At 46.2% G+C, this 23692-nt stretch overlaps 1 protein-coding gene across 1 annotated transcript in view; it reads left to right on the plus strand.

Moving 5' to 3' along the window:
- Positions 1-23692, plus strand: part of UNC13C (unc-13 homolog C) — a 1212529-nt gene that overhangs the window by 1143824 nt on the left and 45013 nt on the right. Inside the window, exons 32-33 of the mRNA XM_077263773.1 lie at positions 1471-1563; positions 4233-4392. Coding sequence (XP_077119888.1) covers positions 1471-1563; positions 4233-4392 — 253 coding nt within the window. The remainder of the gene's footprint in view (positions 1-1470; positions 1564-4232; positions 4393-23692) is intronic.

The raw sequence follows: 23692 nt of genomic DNA on the forward strand, positions 1-23692 counted from the left end.
TCTGCTAGTTGGTTTCCTATTTAGCTCACCTGGACTTTCAGTTGTTGCCTGCTGTCGATGTATTCAGTGCTATTTTGATCTCTCCTGACTACCTTTGTTATCAGTCTCTCCAAGAGAAGCTAAGTTTCTGTTTGTTCATTTTTTGATCATCAGTGTTCAATATGTTTCTTGGTTTATCTGGCCTTGTCCAGCTTGCTAATATGTTATTTCCTTGCTTGCTGGTAGCTCTAGAGGGCTGAGTTTCTCCCCTCACACCGTTAGTTGGTGTGGGGGTTCTTGAATTCTCAGCGTGGATATTTTGTATAGGGTTTTCTACTGACCGCACAGTTTCCTATCTGTCTTCTGCTATCTAGTACTAGCGGGCCTCATTTGCTGAATCTGTTTTCATTTCTACGTTTGTATTTTCCCCTTACCTCACCGTTATTATTTGTTGGGGGCTTTCTATATCTTTGGGGTTATTTCTCTGAGGCAAGTGAGGTCTTACTTTCTATCTCTAGGGGTAGCTAGTTTCTCAGGCTGCGTCGTGACGTCTAGGAATTCAGGCACGTTCACCGGCTACCTTTAGTGTGTTTGGTTAGAATCAGGATTGCGGTCAGTCCAGTTACCACCTCCCTAGAGCTCGTTCTATGTTCAGTTACTTAGCTCGTCAGTTCTGTGATCCTCAGCCACTAAGGATCATAACAATGAAGACCAGAAGAGGACGTCATGGAATGAAGAGGGGAGGTGCTGTACCGGACCCGAGACACCCATCGGAGCGGGACCGCCCCTGGGTGAGTATTATCTAACGTCTTTTTCTCCTCTTTCAGGTAACATCGGGGGCTTATCTACAGCATTACAGAATGCTGTAGATAAGCCCCTGATGATGGTGAGTTTACCTCACCATCAATTTTGGGGGTGACAGGTTCCCTTTAAAAACATTGTAGGGTCAATGGAGCAACGCAATGGAGGACCACGTAATGCATTAACATAGTTGTACCAAATATCACTAGGATTTAATCATGCAAATTGCCTCTTCTGAGAAAAAGAGGAGTTAACTCTATAGCGCCACCTGTTGGTAGTAGAGATCCTACAAGTCACAATCAACCCTTTAACAAGTCATGCAATATGACTTAGGATAAAAGCCAAATCAGTACCTCAATTCGCAGACACGGTGTTTCGGGCTGTTGGCCCTCGTCAGTTGGATTTAATCGTTAAGAGTCTGAGTATTTGTTGAAAACTATTATTTTTTAATATAGGTAGTGATATGGAAAATAAAAGAAGGAAGAAAATTCATTTACCATTTTAACATGTAACCCAGGTTTAAACAATGCATCATTTCCTAATGACATTTCCTTTAAGAATCTTGTCATTTTATATTAAATAAATCAATTGAACATACACTTGAAGTTAGTAGCAAGTGTGGCCTTGAGTTTTCAGTTTCAATCTGTCTTTTGTATTACTTTGTTAACCTTTCGCTCTTAAATGCCGCAGGTCTGTCCACAGAAGGCACGGTTGGAGAGATCTCAGTTCAAGTGGATATCTTCACTCATCCTGGAAATGGTGAACACAAGATTACAGTAAAAGGTATGATGGAATTGAGAAGCATACTCTCATTGTCATCTTCTATTATAATTATTTCTCAATATAACAGGCTGATGCTATAAAGCCCAATGAAATAAGAAGCTCTTTGTTTTCTCTCTGCTGATCACTTGCTTTTCAGTCATTTATAAAGCTGTAGCAAACATGAGTTGAACAGGTTTATCTGCTGTTATCCTTCAGTTTCATGGAAAATATCAATCGAAAGTCTTATTCTGCTAATAATATTAGTTTTATTATACCAAACCCGTATCTGTATATCTAATCCCTGGTCATAAATGCGACAAGGCATATGTATTATGTTCTTTAGCCCCCAAGTTTCTATAAGTAGAACTTTTTTTTGTAGCTACTTTATTTAAGTATGGAGGTAGAATTATATATTATATAATTCAGCATTTCTATGTAAAAATCTACTAAGAATTACAAAGTCCAGTAACCAACCACCTCCCCAATGTCTCGCCCACAGGGACTGATTGACAGCTCTCCTTATACACACATGGGGCTCATGCAGATGTCCGTGGATCTCGGTCTGATTACGGACCACAATGCACGGACTGGCCACAGGTAACCCAACTGGAGTATGACTGCTTCATATATTTCTATGGAGCTCTCATGCTCAAGTCAGGAGGTCCGCTGTCAGTCTGTGCATTGCGGTTTTAGATTGGACCAAGAACCGCAGATTATTACTATTATTATTTATTTGTATAGCACCATTGATTCCATGGTGCTGTACACGAGAAAGGGTTACATACAAATTACAGATATCATTTACGGTAAGCAAACTAACAGTTACAGACTGATACAGAGGGGTGAAGACCCTGCCCTTACGAGCTACATTCTACAGGATGGTGGGGGAGGAGATAATAGGTTGAGGGTTGCAGCATCTCCGGTGTTGGTGAGTGGTAGCTCCGGTATTAGTGAGGAGGCAGCAGGGTCAGTGCAGGCTCTAAGTTTTCCTGAAGAGGTGGGTTTTCAGGTTCCATCTGAACGATCCGAATGTGGTTGATAGTCGGACGTGTTGGGGCAAAGAATTTCAGAGGATGGTGGATATTCGGGAGAAGTCTTGGAGGCAGTTGGGTAAGGAGTGAATAAGTGTGGAGGAGAGAAGGAGGTCTTGAGAGGACCGGAGATTACATGAGGGAAGATATTGGGAGATTAGTTCAGAGATTGATGGAGGAAACAGGTTATGGATGGCTTTGTAGGTCAGTATTAGCAATTTGAACTGGATATGCTGAGAGAATGGGAGCCAGTGAAGAGATTTACAGAGGTGGGAAGCAAAGGAGTAGCGAGGAGAGAGAGGAATTAGTCGAGCAGCAGAGTTAAGGATGGTCTGGAGAGGTGCAAGGGTGTTAGCAGGGAGGCCACAGAAAAGGATGTTGCAGTAATTGAGGCGGGAGATGATGAGGACATGCACAAGCATTTTAGTAGATTGAAGGTTGAAGAAAGGATGGATTTTGGAGATATTTTTGAGCTGGAGGCGCCAGGAAGTGGAAAGAGCTTGGATGTGCGGTTTGAAGGACAGGGCAGGGTCAAGGGTTACTCCGACGCAGCAGACTTCAGGTACCGGGGAAAGCGTGATGTCGTTAATTGTGATAGATAGGTCAGGTAAGGAAGATGATGAGTTCAGATTTGTCCACAATGAGTTTGAGGAAGCGAGAGGAGAAGAAAGAGGATACGGCTGATGGACACTCCAGGATTCTGGACAGCAGAGAGGTGACATCTGGGCCAGAGAGGTAGATCTGAGTGTCATCAGCATAAAGGTGGTACAGGAATCAATGAGACTTTATGTGTTGTCCCAGGCCAAGTGTATAGATTGAGAAGAGTAAGGGTCCTAGAGCAGAGCTTTGGGGGACTCCAATAGAGAGAGGATGGGATGAGGAGGTAGTGTGGGAGTGGGAGAAGCTGAAAGTAAGGTTGGAAAGGTATCAGGAGATCCAGGATAGGGCGAGGTCTTTTTATGCCAATGGAGGAGAGGATCTGTAGTAGGAGGCAGTGGTCAACTGTGTCGAAAGCAGAGGATATGTCTAGGAGGAGGAGTATGTGGATAAGCCCTAATACGGGAGAAACTATCACTCATTACTCACAAGCTCACTCCATGAGTTTTTGGAGCACTTCAAGGGGGATCTGTCAAATACTGTATTTTACATGGAAACGTGAGGATTTTTGACAACCGAGTAATATCATTGCACTTGTCACTGGATTATATCTCTGTGCACTTTGACTTTGCACAATTAGTGCTGCCGGTAACAGATTATTTAGAGACATGCCCCATTGTCAATTAATTATTTATTTCCAGTAGGATGTATGAAAAAATTGCAAATTGCAGAACTCTAAGAATAGATGCTCCAGAAATGTTTTTTCAGGTGGAATGATGCACATATTTGGTCAAATAGATTTCATAAGAGGGGGCAGCTCCTCCTTACACTGACTTTTATAAGAAAATACTGAAACAGGAGCTCACCAAGCTATTTCATTTTGATGGTAATTCAGGTGCTCAATAGTTTTTCTTGATTTTCTGCTGATTTGTGTCAATATAACAAATGCAATATTAAAATTACAATTATCTTAAAATGTGACCGCTTTTCAAGAATTACAGTATATCAGCAGTTAAATAATGTGATAAATAAAATGCAATATTTCTCTTTCTCTTTTTCTAGTTGTGGCACTTAACGGGTTACTCTGGCAAACCACAGCTATGTTCCGGCCATTTGTTGAAGTCTTTGCATTAGGTCCCAGCCTCGGTGACAAGAAGAGGAAATTTGGTACAAAGACAAAAAGTAACACTTGGTCACCAAAGTACAATGAGATTTTTAATTTGTAAGTCTTGCTAATATGATTTAATACATGTTAATTCATTATAGAGCAGTTTTAAAAAAGAAATGCTAAAATAAGAGCAACCTGTATAGCCTAATTTTTTACACAGTATAGACTTGTATGAATTTATTTACGTATCCAGCATGTGCACTACTGGATTCAGGAACAAACTAGATCATCACCCAGAGTACCAAAGGATTTTTCGATGGTGCCAAGTTTTGACACAGCAGTGGGCTCCAAAGGTCTAGCACAGGGGTGCGGAACCTTTTTTCTGCAAGAACCATTTGGTATTTATGGCATCAGTCGTGGGCCGAGCAAAATTGTTAACTTACAAATGATTTTGTTATATTTGGTCAAACATTTAATTAACTCCCCTTTAATGTAATGGCTTGAACTGCTTCTCTTTGGTGAGGCGTTTGATGTTATGTGGTAGTGATGATGTTGCTACTCGCAACTGCTTTTCCAAGTTTCCATCAGTCTGGATCACAGTCTACTATGTGATGTTAAGTTTTATAAAGAACGACTCACAGCAGTAAGATGTTCCAAAAACAGATGCATATTACAATGCGGTGACCAGAAAAATGCCCACAGGAAAAATGCCCACCGGAAAATTGCCCACACGGAAAATTGCCCATGTGGAAATTTGCCCACATGGAAAATTGCCCACACGGAAAATTGCCCACATGGAAAATTGCCCACACAAAAAATGCCAATTGCAGCAACACAAAGTTTCAGATCTATGATATTTGAGGTGCAAGGTGAGGATGTTCACATGATATGTGAAAAATGCCTATAGAAAATTACGATATATTAACCCCTTTCCCATCTGAGATGTATCCATACGTTCCTGTGACCTGTGTATTATTGACCTGGAACGTATGGATATGTATGGATATGTCCCAGTGATTTGATAACATCCGGGTCACCAGAGCTAGTAAAGGTGTTAGATCACACTCAGAGCAAAAAAGGTGAGTAGAATGATTTTGTTTTTAATTATGCATTAGGGGCAGAACGGGGACACATATACTAGGATTGGGGACCATGTAAACCAGAATGTGGACATACATACCAGAAAGGGGGCATATATACCAGGATGGAGACCATGTGGACCATACATACCAGGATGGGGACCATATACACCAGTATTGGGACATATATACCAGGATGGAGACCATGTGGACCATACAAACCAGGATGGGGACCATATATACCAGTATTGGGACATATATATATAGCAGGATGCGGACATAGTCACCAGAATGATGGGCATATATACTAGGATGGGGGACATTACTACATAATGAAGGTGGGAATTCATGAGTCTTTATAGAATTTAGAATGCTACAGGGGCCCATACATCTGACCAACGTGTGTGTGTGTGGCGGAGCAGGTCCAAATTTCGCACTGGGGCCCATCGGACTCCAGTTACACCACTGCAAAACCATATCATATATATATGGCAGAATTTTTGCTTTCTTGGCATTTTTTCAGACAATATGAATGATAACACCAAAACTTTTTCTCCACTCATGGTTAGTGGTTGGGTGACACCATTTATTGCCAAACTACTGTGTTTTCTCTTTTTAAATCATAATGACAACCCAAAACATCCAAATGACCTTGATCAAAAGGTCACATAATCCATTTCTTAATACTGTGTATTGCCCCTCTAACATCAATGACAGCTTGAAGTCTTTGGTGGTAGTTGTGGATGAGGTTCTTTATTTTCTCAGATGGTAAAGCTGCCCACTCTTCTGTAAATTCCTGGGCTGTCTAGCATGAACTGCACACTTGAAATCTCCCCAGAATGGCTCAATGATATTGAGGTCGGGAGACTGAGATGGCCACTCCAGAACCTTCACTTTGTTCTGCTATAGCCAATGGCAGGTCATCTTGGCCTTGTGTTTTGGATCGTTCTCATGTCAAAACCTCCAAATAAGTCCCATCCGCAGCTTCTGGGCTGGTGAGTGCAAATTTGCCTCCAGTATTTGCTGATAACATGCTGCATTCATCTTTCCTTCATCTTTGACCAAGTTTCCTTGCCTTTGTAGCACACATATCCCTAAAACATCAGCGATCCACCTCCGTACTTTACAGTAGGAATGATGGTCCTTTCATCATAAGCCTTGATGACCTCTCTCCAAATGTAACGTTTATAGTTGTGGCCAAAAAGTTCTATTTTGGTCTCATCACTCCAAATTACCTTGTTCCAGAAGATTTGAAGCTTGTCTCTGTGCTGTATTGCGTATTGTAGGTGAGATACTTTGTGGCATTTGCACAGTAATGGCTTTCTTTTTGGCGACTCGACCATGCAGCCCATTTTTCTTGAAGTACCTCCTTACTGTGCATCTTGAAACAGCCACATTGATAGTTTTCAGAGAGTCCTGTATTTCAACTGATGTTCTTTGTGGGTTTTTCTTTACATCCCGAACAATTTTCCTTGGAGTTGTGGACAACATTTTTGTTAGTCTACCTGACCGTGGTTTTGTTTTTACAGAGCCCTTGTTTTTCCATTTGTTCACAGTTTGAACGCTGCTGACTGGCATTATCAATTCCTTGGACATCTTTTTGCATCCGTTTCCTGTTTTATGCAGTACTACTACCTTTTCCCGTAGATCCATTGACAATTCTTTTGCTTTCCCCATGACTCACAATCCAGAAACGTCAGTCGCTGAATGAAAGATGCAAGAGTCTGTCTGGATCCCAGAAACTCACTCAGTTTTTATGCTCACACACTGGTTACAAGCACCTTTAGTAACCATTCAAACCCATTTGTGTCAACTTCTGTGCATGTTATCGGGCCAAAATCACCAGGGTATGTGAAGTTTTGATCAGGGTCATTTGAATGTTTTGGGTTGTCATTATGATTTAAAAAGAGAAAACACAATAGTTTGACAATAAATGGCTTCACCCAACCACTAACCATGAATGGAGATAAAGTTTTGGTGTTATCATTCATATTCTCTGGCAAAAGGCCAAGAAAGCAAAAATTGTGCTGGGGTTTGTAAACTTTTGAGCCCAACTGTACTTTGGAATTTACATAAAAATGGTGCAACATTTGGTGTTTTCACACCAGGCCCACCCAGCCTTGCCAAAATGGACCGAGCCTAGCCAGGGCTAATTCATGAAAAGTTACTCCAATGTTATTTCAGTCCCTGACTGGAGTAACTTTTTTGCTACCCCTCATTAAAGGGAACCTATCATATTCCAAAGCACTATGAACCAACAGATATGAGGTTAATCTGGAGATTTATATAATTCTAAACCCGTGCAGCCACCGCACTTAAAGTGTGGCTAATGGGAGGAAATGAACTTTATTCCTCTCGGTAGCCTCCAGCTTTCAGTCGGCGCAGCTTCAGTCACAGCTCAGTACATAGGGAGTGATGTCTGTAACCGCTCCCCATCACTGACTGACAGCTGGTTCTGCACTGATATGCTGCTGGGACAACTATCAGTCAGTGCCAGGGTATGCTTACAGCCACTGCTCACTCTATAAGGTTACTTTTAAGACATGTACAGTGCCAGTCTTAATGAATTGCCCCCTTAGATCCTGGTCAGCTTTTTATAGTATGTTTTCTCTGAAAAGCCATAGCATTTCAGAGTAAGACTATGTTCACATGCAGCGTTTTTTCAGTAGCCAAAACCTGTTATATTGGCAGTAAAAATGCTGTGTTTAAAAAAGTGTTGTTGCGACATTTGCCGCTTTTTTAATTACTTTCTATGGCCAGTGTCAGGCAGCTGCTACAAAGGCAAATAAAATAATGGGATGCATTAAAAGAGGCATAGATGCTCATGAGGAGAACATAATTTTACCTCTATACAAGTCACTAGTGCGACCACACTTAGAATAGTGTGCACAGTTCTGGTCTCCGGTGTATAAGAAAGACATAGCTGAACTAGAGCGGGTGCAGAGAAGAGCGACCAAGGTTATTAGAGGACTGGGGAGTCTGCAATACCAAGATAGGTTATTACACTTGGGGCTATTTAGTTTGGAAAAACGAAGGCTAAGGGGTGATCTTATTTTAATGTATAAATATATGAGGGGACAGTACAAAGACTTTTCTGATGATCTTTTTAATCATAGACCTAAGACAGGGACAAGGGGGCATCCTCTACGTCTGGAGGAAAGAAGGTTTAAGCATAATAACAGACGCGGATTCTTTACTGTAAGAGCAGTGAGACTATGGAACTCTCTGCCGTATGATGTTGTAATGAGTGATTCATTAATTAAATTTAAGAGGGGAATGGATACCTTTCTGGAAAAGTATAATGTTACAGGGTATATACACTAGATTCCTTGATAAGGCGTTGATCCAGGGAACTAGTCTGATTGCCGTATGTGGAGTCGGAAAGGAATTTTTTTCCCCATGGTGGAGTTACTCTTTGTCACATGGGTTTTTTTTGCCTTCCTCTGGATCAACATGTTAGGGCATGTTAGGTTAGGCTATGGGTTGAACTAGATGGACTTAAAGTCTTCCTTCAACCTTAATAACTATGTAACTATGTAAAAAAATGCTGAAAGAAGTGACAGATTAAAAAAAACGTTGCCGTTGTGAACTCAGTCAGGAAAAAAAACAAGTGCTTGCAGGAGATTTTGGAAATCTCATGTATTTCGCTGGTGCTTTAAAAAGCAGCTTTGGGCTCTGTTCATATGCAGAATTTTTGCAACTTTTTCTTCTCCAAATGTGAGGTTGCATTTTACAGCACAAGTAAAAACTCTGAGATTTCAGAAATCTCCTGCACACACTTTTATTTTCTCCTGACTGCATTTCAGAACTGCTGTGTTTTTAAGGCCATGTTCACACTTTGCGGTTTTTACCGCGGATCCGCGGCGATTTTGATGCTGCAGGTCCGCAGCAGTTTCCATTGCGTTTACATTAACATGTAAACCCTATGGAAACTGCAAACCGCTGTGCACATGCTGCGGGAAAAACCGCGCAGAAACGCAGCGGTTTAAAACCCGCAGCATGTCACTTCTTTGTGCAGAATCGCTGTGATTCTGCACCCATAGGAATGCATTGAACCGCTTACTTCCCGCATGGGGCTGTGCCCACGTTGCGGGAAGTAAGCGGATAATGTGCGGGTGGTACCCGGGGTGGAGGAGAGGAGACTCTCCTCCAGGCCCTGGGAACCATATTTGGGGTAAAAAAAAGAATTAAAATAAAAAATCATGTTATACTCACGTCATGTTGACGTCACGAAGGTCCTTCTCGCACATTATCTTTGGAACCGGAGCGCCGGGTGCAGCACCGAGGAGATCGAGACGTCAGAGGGTGAGTATATAAACTTTTTTTTATTTTAACATTACTATTGATGCTGCATATTGCTGCATATGCAGTATCAATAGTATAGGTGGAAACCCGCAGCGGAAACCACAGAACAAACCACGATAAATCTGCAGGGATAACCGCAGCGGTTTTGCCCTGCAGATTTATCAAATCCGCTGCGGGAGAACCCGCAGAGGTCACCCGCAAAGTGTGAACATGGCCTTAATCTTCAGCATGTCACTTCTTTCAGCATTTTTACACCCATAGAAAGCAATGAAAAAGTGAAAAAAAAGCTGTAGATATCGAAACCTTGTTTTTTGCTGCATTACTGTAAGACAAAATGCACATGTAATCTGCACCCAAAAAATGCTGTAAAAAAATGGAAGTTTTGGTAGCAGTGTTTTTACTATAAAGGTATATACTGATACTACACACCTGTACTATGTGTATGGTTTACCCTTATTATTTCACATGGAATTTCATTTACTTCTATATAATGAATACACTGGTTCAGCAGACAATATCTGTTTTATGTCATCCAGACAGTAGTGACAGGAGGTCGCCCTGTCAGAGATTACAAGCAGTGATTTAGTGACTCTGGTCAGAGCCGATGCTGATCGCTGCTGTATGTGGCTGTGAATCCTGATCCTGCAGCGATCAGCACAGAGCTCCAGGGCCACAGTGAGTAAATCACTGCTCTCTGACCTGTTATTGCTGCTCTGGGACTGAAAAAATTTTCTGGCCGGGCCTCACCTGCTCTTGGAAGTCAGTGAGAAGCTGAAGGAGCCTGACAGATGGTGGAGCTCAAGCCAGTGTGTGCTGACCTCTATCTGCAGAGGCAGAAAACAGGAGCAGAGAGCGGGAAGCTGTCCTGGTGGGAGGAGGAGCTAAGCAGACAGGGACGTGTGCACGTATGGACCTCGGAGGGAAACACGGGGCACAGCACTTTGACCCAGGCTTTGGCCTGAATTAAAGTGCCTCGCGATGCACCTGCCAGTATGCCACTGGATGGGAGCCCTTGAGGGAGTGGGGGCCCTAGGCATTTGACTAGCTTGCCAGCCCCTAATGCTGGCCCTGCTTAGAGAATGTCAGAGTCCAATTCTCCTTTCTGAGAGGGTTTGCTGCATGTCATCTGTGTGACCAAAGAATATTAATCTGGTGTTACTGCATTACTGCTGTTCCTAGTTGCAAGCACATGGTTCTCTTATAGAGACAGACCCTTGTTTAAACCCACTTAGACTTGAATTGTAAAGGCCGCTGGTCCGGAACAGGACTCTGGTTGTGCACGATGATGGCGGCATACATGGTTTACACCAATGTGTCTGTGTATAGTCAGGAAAGAATTTGAGTAGTGGCCTAATAACTGCAAGGACGACGGAGGTGTTGGACAAAGGTAAACAAGTGGCTGCAGAATGGTTGGTAAATGTGGGCCATTCCATGCGAAGAGTGGCCACTGATGACTGAGGCCTCCCTCCTGGTTTGGTCCTGGAGCCCCCAGGTACTTGTTGAACATCTTTCCTCTGGTTTTTACTTTTACACAAGACCCTGTGTGTTCTGTATTCTGCGGCTCTGTGCCCCGGTCTTCAGTCTTCTCTCTGGTATGTTGTGTAGGACGTACTGTATACAATGTTAGTGCCTCCATCACAGACTGAGCCCTATAACAAGTGTAATGTCATTTGTTACCCGACATCTGCTCTCTGTATATGAAGCCCACTATTCTTCCAGGTCTAGTAGTGGAATATTCAGGGTAGTAGTGATTACTCCCATCATTGTCATTGTGTAACGTGAAATCCAGGAAAAAAACACACAACACAATATATTTATATAGAATTTTTTTGTTTATTGGAATAGCAATAAGCAACATTGTAATGAAAATATTACTGGCCCTTTTAGAAATTAAACTATGGTCACAGTGACTCTCAGATTGTCCCCGATGGCGGCCACAGTACGAGCTGCGGTCATTGGGGACCACCTGAGAACCACTGGGACCCAAAGATCCAGAGGAAGGCAAAGAAAACCCCCCAAAGAGTTCTGCTTCAGGGGGAAAAAAATTCCTTCCTGACCCCGTTGCTGGCGATCGGATGTTTCCCTGGATCTTGTGTCCTGCTGCATATTGCTGTATATAACATTGGGATACGTCATGTGAACAACGGCCAAATAGCTGTTGCCTGAGCACTCGTCCTGTATGATAAAATCTGCGATGGAGGCTCCTAATAGGGAGAATAGAGGTGAAATTAGCCACATGTGTCTAAGGGTACCGTCACACAGTACCATTTACATCGCTACGACGGCACAATTCGTGACGTCGCAGCGATCGTATGATTATCGCTCCAGCGTCGTAGACTGCGGTCACACGTTGCAATCACGGCGCTGGAGCGATGCCGAAGTCCCCGGGTAACCAGGGTAAACATCGGGTTACTAAGCGCAGGGCCGCGCTTAGTAACCCGATGTTTACCCTGGTTACCAGCGTAAAAGTAAAAAAAACCAAACAGTACATACTTACATTCCGGTGTCTGTCCTCCGGCGTTCTGCTTCTCTCCACTGTGTAAGCGCCATAGCCGGAAAGCACAGCGGTGATGTCAGACGTCACCGCTGTGCTCGCTTTCTGGCTGGCGGGCGCTCACAGTGCAGAGAAGCTGAGACGCCGGAGGACAGACACCGGAATGTGAGTATGTACTGTTTGTTTTTTTTACGTTTACGCTGGTAACCACGGTAAACATCGGGTTACTAAGCGCGGCCCTGCGCTTAGTTACCCGATGTTTACCCTGGTTACAAGCGAACACATCGCTGGATCGCTGTCACACACAACGATCCAGCGATGTCAGCGGGTGATCAAGCGACGAAAGAAAGTTCCATACGATCTGCTACGACGTACGATTCTCAGCAGGATCCCTGATCGCTGCTGCGTGTCAGACACTGCGATATCGTATGGATATCGCTAGAACGTCACGAATCGTACCGTCGTAGCGATCAAAATGGTACTGTGTGACGGTACCCTAAGAGCTGGGAGGCTGGTAGGTAATAAATCATTATCTGTCTTTACAGGAACGTTTGTTTAACTATATAGGAGGTTATCATTGGTAGAAAAAACACAGAGCTTTACTTTCTCCCTGCTGCTCCAGCTCTGGATCTTCAGCACTTCCTGTGGTCTATCTTGACAGGCTGCAGCGGTGATGGCTCAGCTACAGCACAAATCACTGCTGCAGCCAGTCACTGAGCTTTGACGCTCTGCCGGCATTGGCCCCTGAGCCAAGTGATTGGCTGCAGAACTGCCGTCATGAGGTCACCCTTGAAGCCAGTGACTAAAGATCAGAAGCAGCAGTGAAGAGCCAGATCTGGAACGGCAGGAGGTATGAAAGCTTCATGTGTTATTAGCACACATTACAGTAAGACCCCTTTAACCCTTTAAGGACTGGGCGAGGTCTCGTTTTTGTGCTTCTGTTTTTTTCCTTCCCAAGAGCCACAAGGTTTTACATTTTCAGGAATGGGGCTGTGTGAGACCTTGTTTTTTGCACCATAACGGATGTTTATATTGATATTATTTGGGGTATATACGATGGTTTAATCACCTGTTATTACTTTTTTTTATCTTGTTGCAATGGTGAAAGACTAGTTCTCACATTTTATCTTATTTTCTAGTTAGGCCGTTTACCGATTAATTTATTTTATATTTTGATAGATCTGACTTTTACGAATGCAGCAATATCACATATGTGTAATTAAATTTTTTTTTATTTTTCTAAATTTTTAATGGGGAAAAACGGTTGATTTGAACTTTTATTTTATTAATATTTTTAAACTTTTTACTGTATTTGTTAGTCCCCTTAGGGGATTTGAACCTGCCATCATCTGATTGCTTGTGCTACATACAGCATTGCTATATATAGCAGAAATCACAATCTCCTATAAACAGCAGCCACAGCCTGGCTTTCACAGGAGTACAGTGGTGACAGTCACAGGGATACTCAGCGGTCACAGGTGCACCGATGAGGGGATAGAACAGTGCGTCCCCCTGCCGGCGAGCATTAAATGCAGCTGTCACAGATTGACTGCGGCATTTAACAGGTTAACAGCAGTGGGTGGATCTTCGCCCCCCCCCGCAGCTGTTAGAGGCATATAATAGCTGAATAACACAGCCATCATCTGCCGATAAAGATGAGGTTGGGTGTGCTAGCCCGTGTGAAAAGTGAGGAGCCGACTTATGGCGGACATAGCCCATCATAAGTTGTTAAGGGGTTAAGATGCATTTCTTAGATAAAGCGTGACTGTCACTGACTGTATTTTCTAGACTATATGATGCACTTATTAACAACAAAAATCTTGCTAAATATTGTGTGCGTCTTATAGATCAGAGGCAGCGGCCGATCATGTATGCTTATCATATACCTGGCAACTGCCACAGCAGATTTCAGCTGATTGTGGGGGTGCCAAGTGTCGGATCCCACCGATCACATACTGATGATCTATCTTACAGATAAGTCATCAATCCAGGTTCCAAATAACCCCTTTAAGAGAGCTGGGAATGAAGTCACCACCAATGTGCTGGGAGATTAGGGGGGGCCTGAAATGAAGTGACAAGTTACCTTTAATACGTACATGAACACTCACACACATAGGCCGTGGTCACACTTGCGTGTGTAATGCGAGAAAATTGCACGAGTCATACGGGCTGGAAACTGCCGCCAGCACGCGGACCGGAGCCTACGGCTGCATCTCTCGGGTAAGGATGCAAGAGACTCATGCGAGTTTCTCACATTACACACGCAAGTGGGACCCCGGCCATATACACACAAACGCACACATATGCATAGTCTCCTCAACACACAACATACACACACATAACATACATGCACACAACATACATACACACACAACATGCACACAACATACATACACACACACACAACATGCATGCATACATACATACACACAACATACATAAATACCTACATACACATTTACCTCAACACATAAACACAGGTGCACACATCCCTTCAGTGCTGCAGTGCTGGGCACACAAACACACACCCCATTAGTGCAGGGACACACAAACCATCACACAGCCACCCCTTTATCTCTGTGGTCACACACACACACACCCCTTCCGTGTAGGGGCCACACACACAGCCCTTTGCTGCATTTCAGGGGACATGTACACCTCAACACACATATACAAACATATACATATATACTCGCCTCAATACACACACACATAAACACAAGTGCACACAGCCCTTCAAAGCTGCAGTGTTGGAGACATAAATGCACAACTAATTAGTGTAGGGACACATAAACTGTCACACAGTCACCCCCTTATTGCTGGGGACAAACACACACCCCTTCAGTGCTGAAGTCACGCACAAACTCTTTTAGTGCTGGGGTCACGCACACACTCCTTTACTGCTGGGGTCACGCACACAGCCCTTTACTGCTGGGGTCACGTACACACCCTTTTAGTGCTGGGGTCACGCACACACCCTTTATTGCTGGAGTCACAGACACAACCTTTAAGTGCTGGGGAAAAACACACACCCTTCAGTGCTGGGGGTCAAGCACACACCCCTTTAGTGCTGAGGTCACACACCCCTTTAGTGCTGGGGTCACGCACACAGCCCTATAGTGCTGGGGTCATGCACAAACCCCTTTAGTGCTGGGGTCACGCACAAACCCCTTTAGTGCTGGGGTCACGCACACACCCCATCATTGCTGGGGTCACAGACACACCCCTTTAGTGCTGGGGTCACGCACACACCCCATCATTGCTGGGGACAAACACACACCCCTTCAGTGCTGGGGTCACGCACACACCCCTTTAGTGCTGGGGTCACACACACACCCCTTTAGTGCTGGGGTCACGCTCACACCCCTTTATTGCTGGGGTTACACACACACACCCCTTTAATGCTGGGGTCACGCACACACCCCTTTATTGCTGGAGTCACAGACACAACCTTTAAGTGCTGGGGAAAAACACACACCCTTCAGTGCTGGGGTCAAGCACACACCCCTTTAGTGCTGAGGTCACACACCCCTTTAGTGCTGGGGTCACGCACACAGCCCTATAGTGCTGGGGTCATGCACAAACCCCTTTAGTGCTGGGGTCACGCACAAACCCCTTTAGTGCTGGGGTCACGCACACACCCCATCATTGCTGGGGTCACAGACACACCCCTTTAGTGCTGGGGTCACGAACACACCCCATCATTGCTGGGGACAAACACACACCCCTTCAGTGCTGGGGTCACGCACACACCCCTTTAGTGCTGGGGTCACACACACACCCCTTTAGTGCTGGGGTCACGCTCACACCCCTTTATTGCTGGGGTTACACACACACACCCCTTTAATGCTGGGGTCACGCACACACCCCTTTATTGCTGGAGTCACAGACACAACCTTTAAGTGCTGGGGAAAAACACACACCCTTCAGTGCTGGGGTCAAACACACACCCCTTTAGTGCTGAGGTCACACACACACCCCTTTAGTGCTGGGGTCACGCACACACCCCTATAGTGCTGGGGTCATGCACAAACCCCTTTAGTGCTGGGGTCATGCACAAACCCCTTTAGTGCTGGGGTCACGCATACACCCCTTTAGTGCTGGGGTCACGCATACACCCCTTTAGTGCTCGGGTCACGCACACACCGCTTTAGTGCTGGAGTCACACACACTCCTTTAGTGCTGGGGTCACGCACAAACCTCTTTAGTGCTGGGGTCACGCACACACTCCTTTAGTGCTGGGGTCAAGCACACACCACTCTTAGTGCTGGGGTCACGCACACACCCCTTTAGTGCTGGGGAAAAACGCACTCCCCTTCAGTGCTGGGGTCAAGCACACACCACTTTAGTGCTGAGGTCACACACACTCCTTTAGTGCTGGGGTCACGCACAAACCTCTTTAGTGCTGGGGTCACGCACAAACCCTTTTAATGCTGGGGTCAAGCACATACCACTCTTAGTGCTGGGGTCACGCACACACCCCTTTAGTGCTGGGGTCACGCACACACCCCTTTAGTGCTGGGGTCACACGCACACCCCTTTATTGCTGGGGTCACAGACACACAACCTTTAATTACTGGGGAAAAACGCACACCCCTTCAGTGCTGGGGTCACGCACACACCCCTTTAGTGCTGGGGTCATGCACACACCGCTTCATTGCTGGGGTCACAGACACACAACTTTTAAGTGCTGGGTAGTGTTGAGCTTTCTGATACCGCAAGTATCGGGTATCGGCCGATACTTGCGGTATCGGAATTCCGATACCGAGATCCAATACTTTTGTGGTATCGGGAATCGGAATCGGAAGTTTCCAGTGTATGGTTCCCAGGGTCTGAAGGAGAGGAAACTCTCCTTCAGGCCCTGTGATCCATATGAATGTGTAAAATAAAGAATTAAAATAAAAAATATTGATATACTCACCTGTCCGGAGGCCCCTGGACATCACCGCTGTAACCGGCAGCCTTCTTTGTTTAAAATGAGCGCGTTCAGCACCTTCCATGATGTCACGGCTTCTGATTGGTCGCGTGCCGCTCATGTGACCGCCACGCGACCAATCACAGTGCTAAATTCCACCTTCTAGGAATTTAGGACCTGAGGGATGACGTCACAGCTTCTGATTGGTCGCGTGGCGGTCACATGAGCGGCACGCGACCAATCAGAAGCCGTGACATCATGGAAGGTGCTGAACGCGCTCATTTTAAGCAAAGAAGGCTGCCGGTTCACAGCGGTAAGGTCCAGGCTGCATCGGAGAGGTGAGTGTATCAATATTTTTTATTTTAATTCTTTATTTTACACATTAATATGGATCCCAGGGCCTGAAGGAGAGTTTCCTCTCCTTCAGACCCTGGGAACCATCAGGGATACCTTCCGATACTTGAGTCCCATTGACTTGTATTGGTATCGGGTATCGGTATCGTATCAGATCCGATACTTTGCCGGTATCGGCCGTTACTTTCCGATACCGATACTTTCAAGTATCGGACGGTATCGCTCAACACTAGTGCTGGGGACAAACTTACACCCCTTCAGTGCTGGGGTAACGCACACACCCCTTTAGTGCTGCGGTCACGCACACTCCGCTTCATTGCTGGGGTCACAAACACACCCCTTTAGTGCTGGGGTCACACACAAACCCCTTTAGTGCTGGGGTCACACGCAAACCCCTTCAGTGCTGGGGTCACGCATACACCCCTTTATTGCTGGAGTCACAGACACACAACCTTTAAGTTCTGGGGAAAACACACACACCCCTTCAGTGCTGGGGTCAAGCACACACCACTTTAGTGCTGAGGTCACGCACAAACCCCTTTAGTGCTGGGGTCACGCACAAACCCCTTTAGTGCTGGGGTCGTGCACACACCCCTTTAGTGCTGGGGTCACGCACACATCCCTTTAGTGTTGGGGTCACGCACACACCCCTTTAGTGTTCGGGTCACGCACACACCCCTTTAGTGCTGGGGTCACGTACACACCCCTTTAGTGCTGGGGTCACAGACACACAACCTTTAAGTACTGGGGAAAAACGCACACCCCTTTATTGTTGGGGTCACGCAGACACCCCTTTAGTGTTTGGGTCACGCACACACCCCTTTAGTGCTGGGGTCACGCACACACCCCTTTAGTGCTAGTGCTGGGGTCACGCACACACCTCTTTAGTGTTTGGGTCATGCACACACCCCTTTAGTGCTGGGGTCACGCACACACCCCTTTAGTGCTAGTGCTGGGGTCACGCACACACCTCTTTAGTGTTGGGGTCACGCACACACCCCTTGAGTGCTGGGGTCACGCACACACCCCTTTAGTGCTGGGGTCACGCACACACCCCTTTAGTGCTGGGGTCACGCACACACCCCTTTAGTGCTGGGGTCACACACACACCCCTTTAGTGCTGGGGTCATGTGCACATCCCTTTAGTGCTGGGGTCACACTCAAAGCCCTTCAGTGCTGGGGTCATTCATACACCCCTTTAGTGCTGGGGTCACGCACACACCCCTTTATTGCTGGAGTCACAGACACACAACCTTTAAGTGCTGGGGAAAACACACACACCCCTTCAGTGCTGGGGTCAAGCACACACCCCTTTAGTGCTGAGGTCACACACACCCCTTTAGTGCTGGGGTCATGCACACACCGCTTTAGTGCTGGGGTCATGCACAAACCCCTTTAGTGCTGGGGTCATGCACACACCCCTTTAGTGTTGGGGTCACGCACACACCCCTTTAGTGCTGGGGTCACGTACACACCCCTTTAGTGCTGGGGTCACAGACACACAACCTTTAAGTACTGGGGAAAAACGCACACCCCTTGAGTGTTGGGGTCACGCAGACACCCCTTTAGTGTTTGGGTCACGCACACACCCCTTTAGAGCTGGGGTCACGTACACACCCCTTTAGTGCTGGGGCCACACACACCCCTTTAATGCTGGGGTCACAAACACCCCTTTAGTGCTAGGGTCACACACAAACCCCTTTAGTGCTGTGGTCACACGCAAACCCCTTCAGTGCTGGGGTCACGCATACACCCCTTTAGTGCTGGGGTCAAGCACACACCTCTTTATTGCTGGAGTCACAGACACACAACCTTTAAGTGCTGGGGAAAACACACACATCCCTTCAGTGCTAGGGTCAAGCACACACCCCTTTAGTGCTGAGGTCACACACACCCCTTTAGTGCTGAGGTCACACACACCACTTTAGTGCTGGGGTCACGCACAAACCCCTTTAGTGCTAGGGTCACGCACAAACCTTCATTGCTGGGGTCACAGACACACCCCGTTAGTGCTGGGGTCACGCACACACCCCTTTAGTGCTGGGGTCACGCACACACCCCTTTAGTGTTGGGGTCACGCACACACCCCTTTAGTGTTGGGGTCACGCACACACCCCTTTAGTGCTGGGGTCACGCACACACCCCTTTAGTGTTGGGGTCATGCACACACCCCTTTAGTGCTGGGGCCACTCACACCCCTTTAGTGCTGGGGTCACGCACACACCCCTTTAGTGTTTGGGTCACGCGCACATCCCTTTAGTGCTGGGGTCACGCGCACATCCCTTTAGTGCTGGGGTCACGCACACACCCCTTTAGTGTTGGGGTCACGCACACACCCCTTTAGTGCTGGGGTCACGCACACCCCTTTAGTGCTGGGGTCACGCACACACCCCTTTAGTGTTGGGGTCATGCACACACCCCTTTAGTGCTGGGGCCACTCACACCCCTTTAGTGCTGAGGTCACGCACACACCCCTTTAGTGTTTGGGTCACGCGCACATCCCTTTAGTGCTGGGGTCACGCGCACATCCCTTTAGTGCTGGGGTCACGCACACACCCCTTTAGTGTTGGGGTCACACACACACCCCTTTAGTGCTGGGGTCACGCACAAACCCCTTTAGTGCTGGGGTCACGTAGACACCCCTTTAGTGCTGGGGTCACGTGCACATCCCTTCGGTGCTGGGGTCACGCACACACCCCTTTAATGCTAGGGTCACGCTCACACCCCTTTAGCGCTGGGGTCACGCACACACTCCTGTAGCGCTGGGGTCACGCACACACCCCTTTAGTGCTGGGGTCACACACACACCCCTTTAGTGCTGGGGTCACGCATACACCCCTTTAGCGCTGGGGTCACGCACACACCCTGTAGCGCTGGGGTCACGCACACATCCCTTTAGTGCTGGGGTCACGCACGCACCACTTTAGTGCCAGGGTCTTGCACACACCCCTTTATTGCTGGGGTCACACGCACACCCCTTTAGTGCTGGGGTCACGCACACACCGCTTTAGTTCTGGGGTCACACACCACTTTAGTGCTAGTGTCTCGCACACACCCCTTTAGTGCTGGGGTCAAACACACAGCCCGTTACTGCTGCATTTCACGGGACGTGTACATGTGTGCACACACAGACACACACACACAGGCACACACACACACACAGACACACACACACAGGCACACACACACACACACACACACACACATGCACGCCCACTTACCTTCCATGCTGGACCCCAAAAAGCCTTCGCACTTGATACTTACAGGTCCTATGATAGTTACTCCACCAATCTCAGAGCAGCCTGGGGAAGGTCAGGAAGAAGAAAAAAATGCAGCCAATAATCATCTGGAGAAATCCTGGTGATGATGAGGATGCCGTCCACACAGCGTAGATCTCTTCCTGGCCCTGCTGTGCTGTCTGTGCTGTGCATAATGCTGTGCAGCGAGTCCTCCTCCCTCTCCGATGTGACCAATCCTCAGCGCTCAGTGAAGAGCGACCTACCTGGACTCGTCTTCTTCAAGCTGTGACACAAGATGGCTCAGGAATAGAACTTTGCACATTCTGTAGCAATTGTGATGTCATGTGAGGTCTATGATGCCAAGTACTCTGATGTCATGCCCCTTGTGATGTCATCAGAACTGACACTGCTGTTTTATGTATCAAGTTTACAACTTTAATAAATTAATTAACAAAAAAAACAGACTGGAAATAACCTACAGCCCCATGTTATAATTTGTGACCCTTATTTAAATTAACCTTTATTTTAGTCCATATCACCTACTGCTCTGCGTAAGAGGAAAACATGAGATTCCATTAGGGCCGGATTTAGATAAAGAGGGGTCCTGGGCAAAAGTTTAAAGTGGGGCCCCAAATGCTGTCATATTGCACCATCACACAGAAACGTTTAGGTTACAATACATGAGCAGGATGCGGATACAGTTGGTGGAGGGGCCTGGAGCCAGTGCTGACACCGTGGTCCCCATATTTAGGGGCCTCATATCGGCCAAGTGGTCTGTGACTATTAGTAGTACACAGAGGCGTTGCTAGACTCAGAAAAGATTGAGGGCCCAAGCCCTAAGACAAAAAGTTGCCCCCAACCCCCTTCTAATTTTTTTTTTAACAGTGCAAATAACACCATGATAACAGTACAGATAATGTAGTAGATGTCACCTGTAGTCCTATGTAACACCACAGATAACACAGTGATAACTCTGATTATTGATAATGTAGTAGATGTCAACTGCAGTCCTATGTCACACCATAGATAAGAGTGAAAACTCTCGGATTACAGATAATGTAGATGTCACCTGCAATCCTATGTAACATCACAGATAACACAGTGATAACTCTCTGAGTACAGATAATGTAGATGTCACCTGCAGTCCTATGTCACACCATAGATAACAGTGATAACTCTCGGATTACAGATAATGTAGATGTCACCTGCTGTCCTATGTCACACCATAGATAACAGTGATAACTCTCGGATTACAGATAATGTAGATGTCACCTGCAGTCCTATGTAACACCCCAGATAACACAGTGATAACCCTGAGTACAGATAATGTTAGTAGATGTCACCTGCAGTTCTATGTAACACCACAGATAACACAGTGATAACCCTCTGACTACAGATAATGTAGTAGATGTCACCTGCAGCCCTATGTAACACCCAGGGCCAGTTTTAGACAAAGTAGGGCCCTAGTCAAAAAATTAAAATAAGGCCCTCAATGCTCACATATTGCACCATGACACTCAAACATTTTGGGAGAATTTACATGCGCTGAGTTCAGGCTGTTCAATGAGTGTGATCGACAATATTGAAGTCGTTTGTCTCTTGTTTCTCGGCCTCTTTACACTGGCTAATGAAGAATGATGGAGACAGAACACCAGTAGCTCAATCTATCCCTATACATTATCGTGTTGTAAGCAGCAGGGCTGTCGAGTCGGAGTCAGTGTCCATTTGGTGGAGTCGATATCAAATGAACAGACTCTCGCTCCTTAAATCCAGGATATAATTAGAGATGGGCGGACACCTGGATATTGGGGTTCGGCTGAACAAAAACAAACAATGAATTTGCATTCGTGTACCAGAACAGTACTCGGACCCGAACCCCATTCACTTTCATGGGAGGCCCAAACATCCAGTGTTTTCCAAGCTGTCATGTGCATGACAGTGTGGCAAACACCGCTTCTGATCAGCGGTGAAATCATCTCCGCCGGTCAGAGAGCAACAGTTCCCACGCTGTCAAAAACAGTGTGAGCGCTCAGCTGTGATCGGAGGTATAAAGTTTACCTCCGGTCACTGGTGTCAGCTGATGGGACTACTGATCCCATCATCCGACACCCGCTACCGCTAATAACAGAAGCAGCTGAAGAGGGTATTCATTAGCCAGCTCCTGTGCTATAAATAAATAATGAAAGAAAGGTGGCTGCAACCCTCAGCTGTCAGCAATGCTGGTTATCAAAAATAGAGAGGTCCCCACGCTGTTTTTTTTAATTTTTGACAACCAGCCTTGCTAAAGCAGATAGCTAGGGTGGGTATTCTTAGGCTCGTAAGGGACGGAGATTCGCCCCCCCAGCCTAAAAACAGCAGCCCACAGCTGCCCAGAAAAGGCACATCTACTAGATGCGCCAATTCTTGCCCTTTGCCCAGCTCTTCCCACTTGCCCTATAGCGGTGGCAAGTGGGGTTCATATTTGTGGGGTTGACGTCACCTTTGTATTGTCAGGTGACATCAAGCCCACGGTTAGTAATGGAGAGGTGTCTATAATACACCTGTCCATTGCTAATCCTATAGTTGTTTTATAAATAAAGACACAGCCAGAATAAAGTCCTGTATTAGAAATAAGACTAAACACAGTTTTCCATTTTTTTTTTAAACTAGCAAACACAGTTATACTCACCTAATCCCTAATTCCACCGAAGCTCTCGTTCTCCTGTAAGAAAACTAAAATATAAAAACAACAATATCCCTCACCTGTCTGTCATTCTGTCCCACGCTGTAATCCCTGTCTGGGGGGATAAATAGTTTTCATCCTGGAAGGTACCAAGATGCGACCGACCCGGCTGAGAACCACTGGTAACTAAACTGCTGTGATGACGTCACCGCCATCACTGACACTGCACTCACAGCAGCACAGTCACCAGTTGTTCTCAGCCTGGACAGTAACATGAACTTCCTGGTGAAGTCCGTGTTCGGTGTCCGTGCCCGAACAGTAGGTGTTCAGTACGAATGCCGAACTTTACTGTTTCGGTTCGCCCAT

The sequence above is a fragment of the Ranitomeya variabilis genome, chromosome 5 (genome assembly GCF_051348905.1).
Source record: "Ranitomeya variabilis isolate aRanVar5 chromosome 5, aRanVar5.hap1, whole genome shotgun sequence".
Taxonomy (NCBI): Eukaryota; Metazoa; Chordata; class Amphibia; order Anura; family Dendrobatidae; genus Ranitomeya; species Ranitomeya variabilis.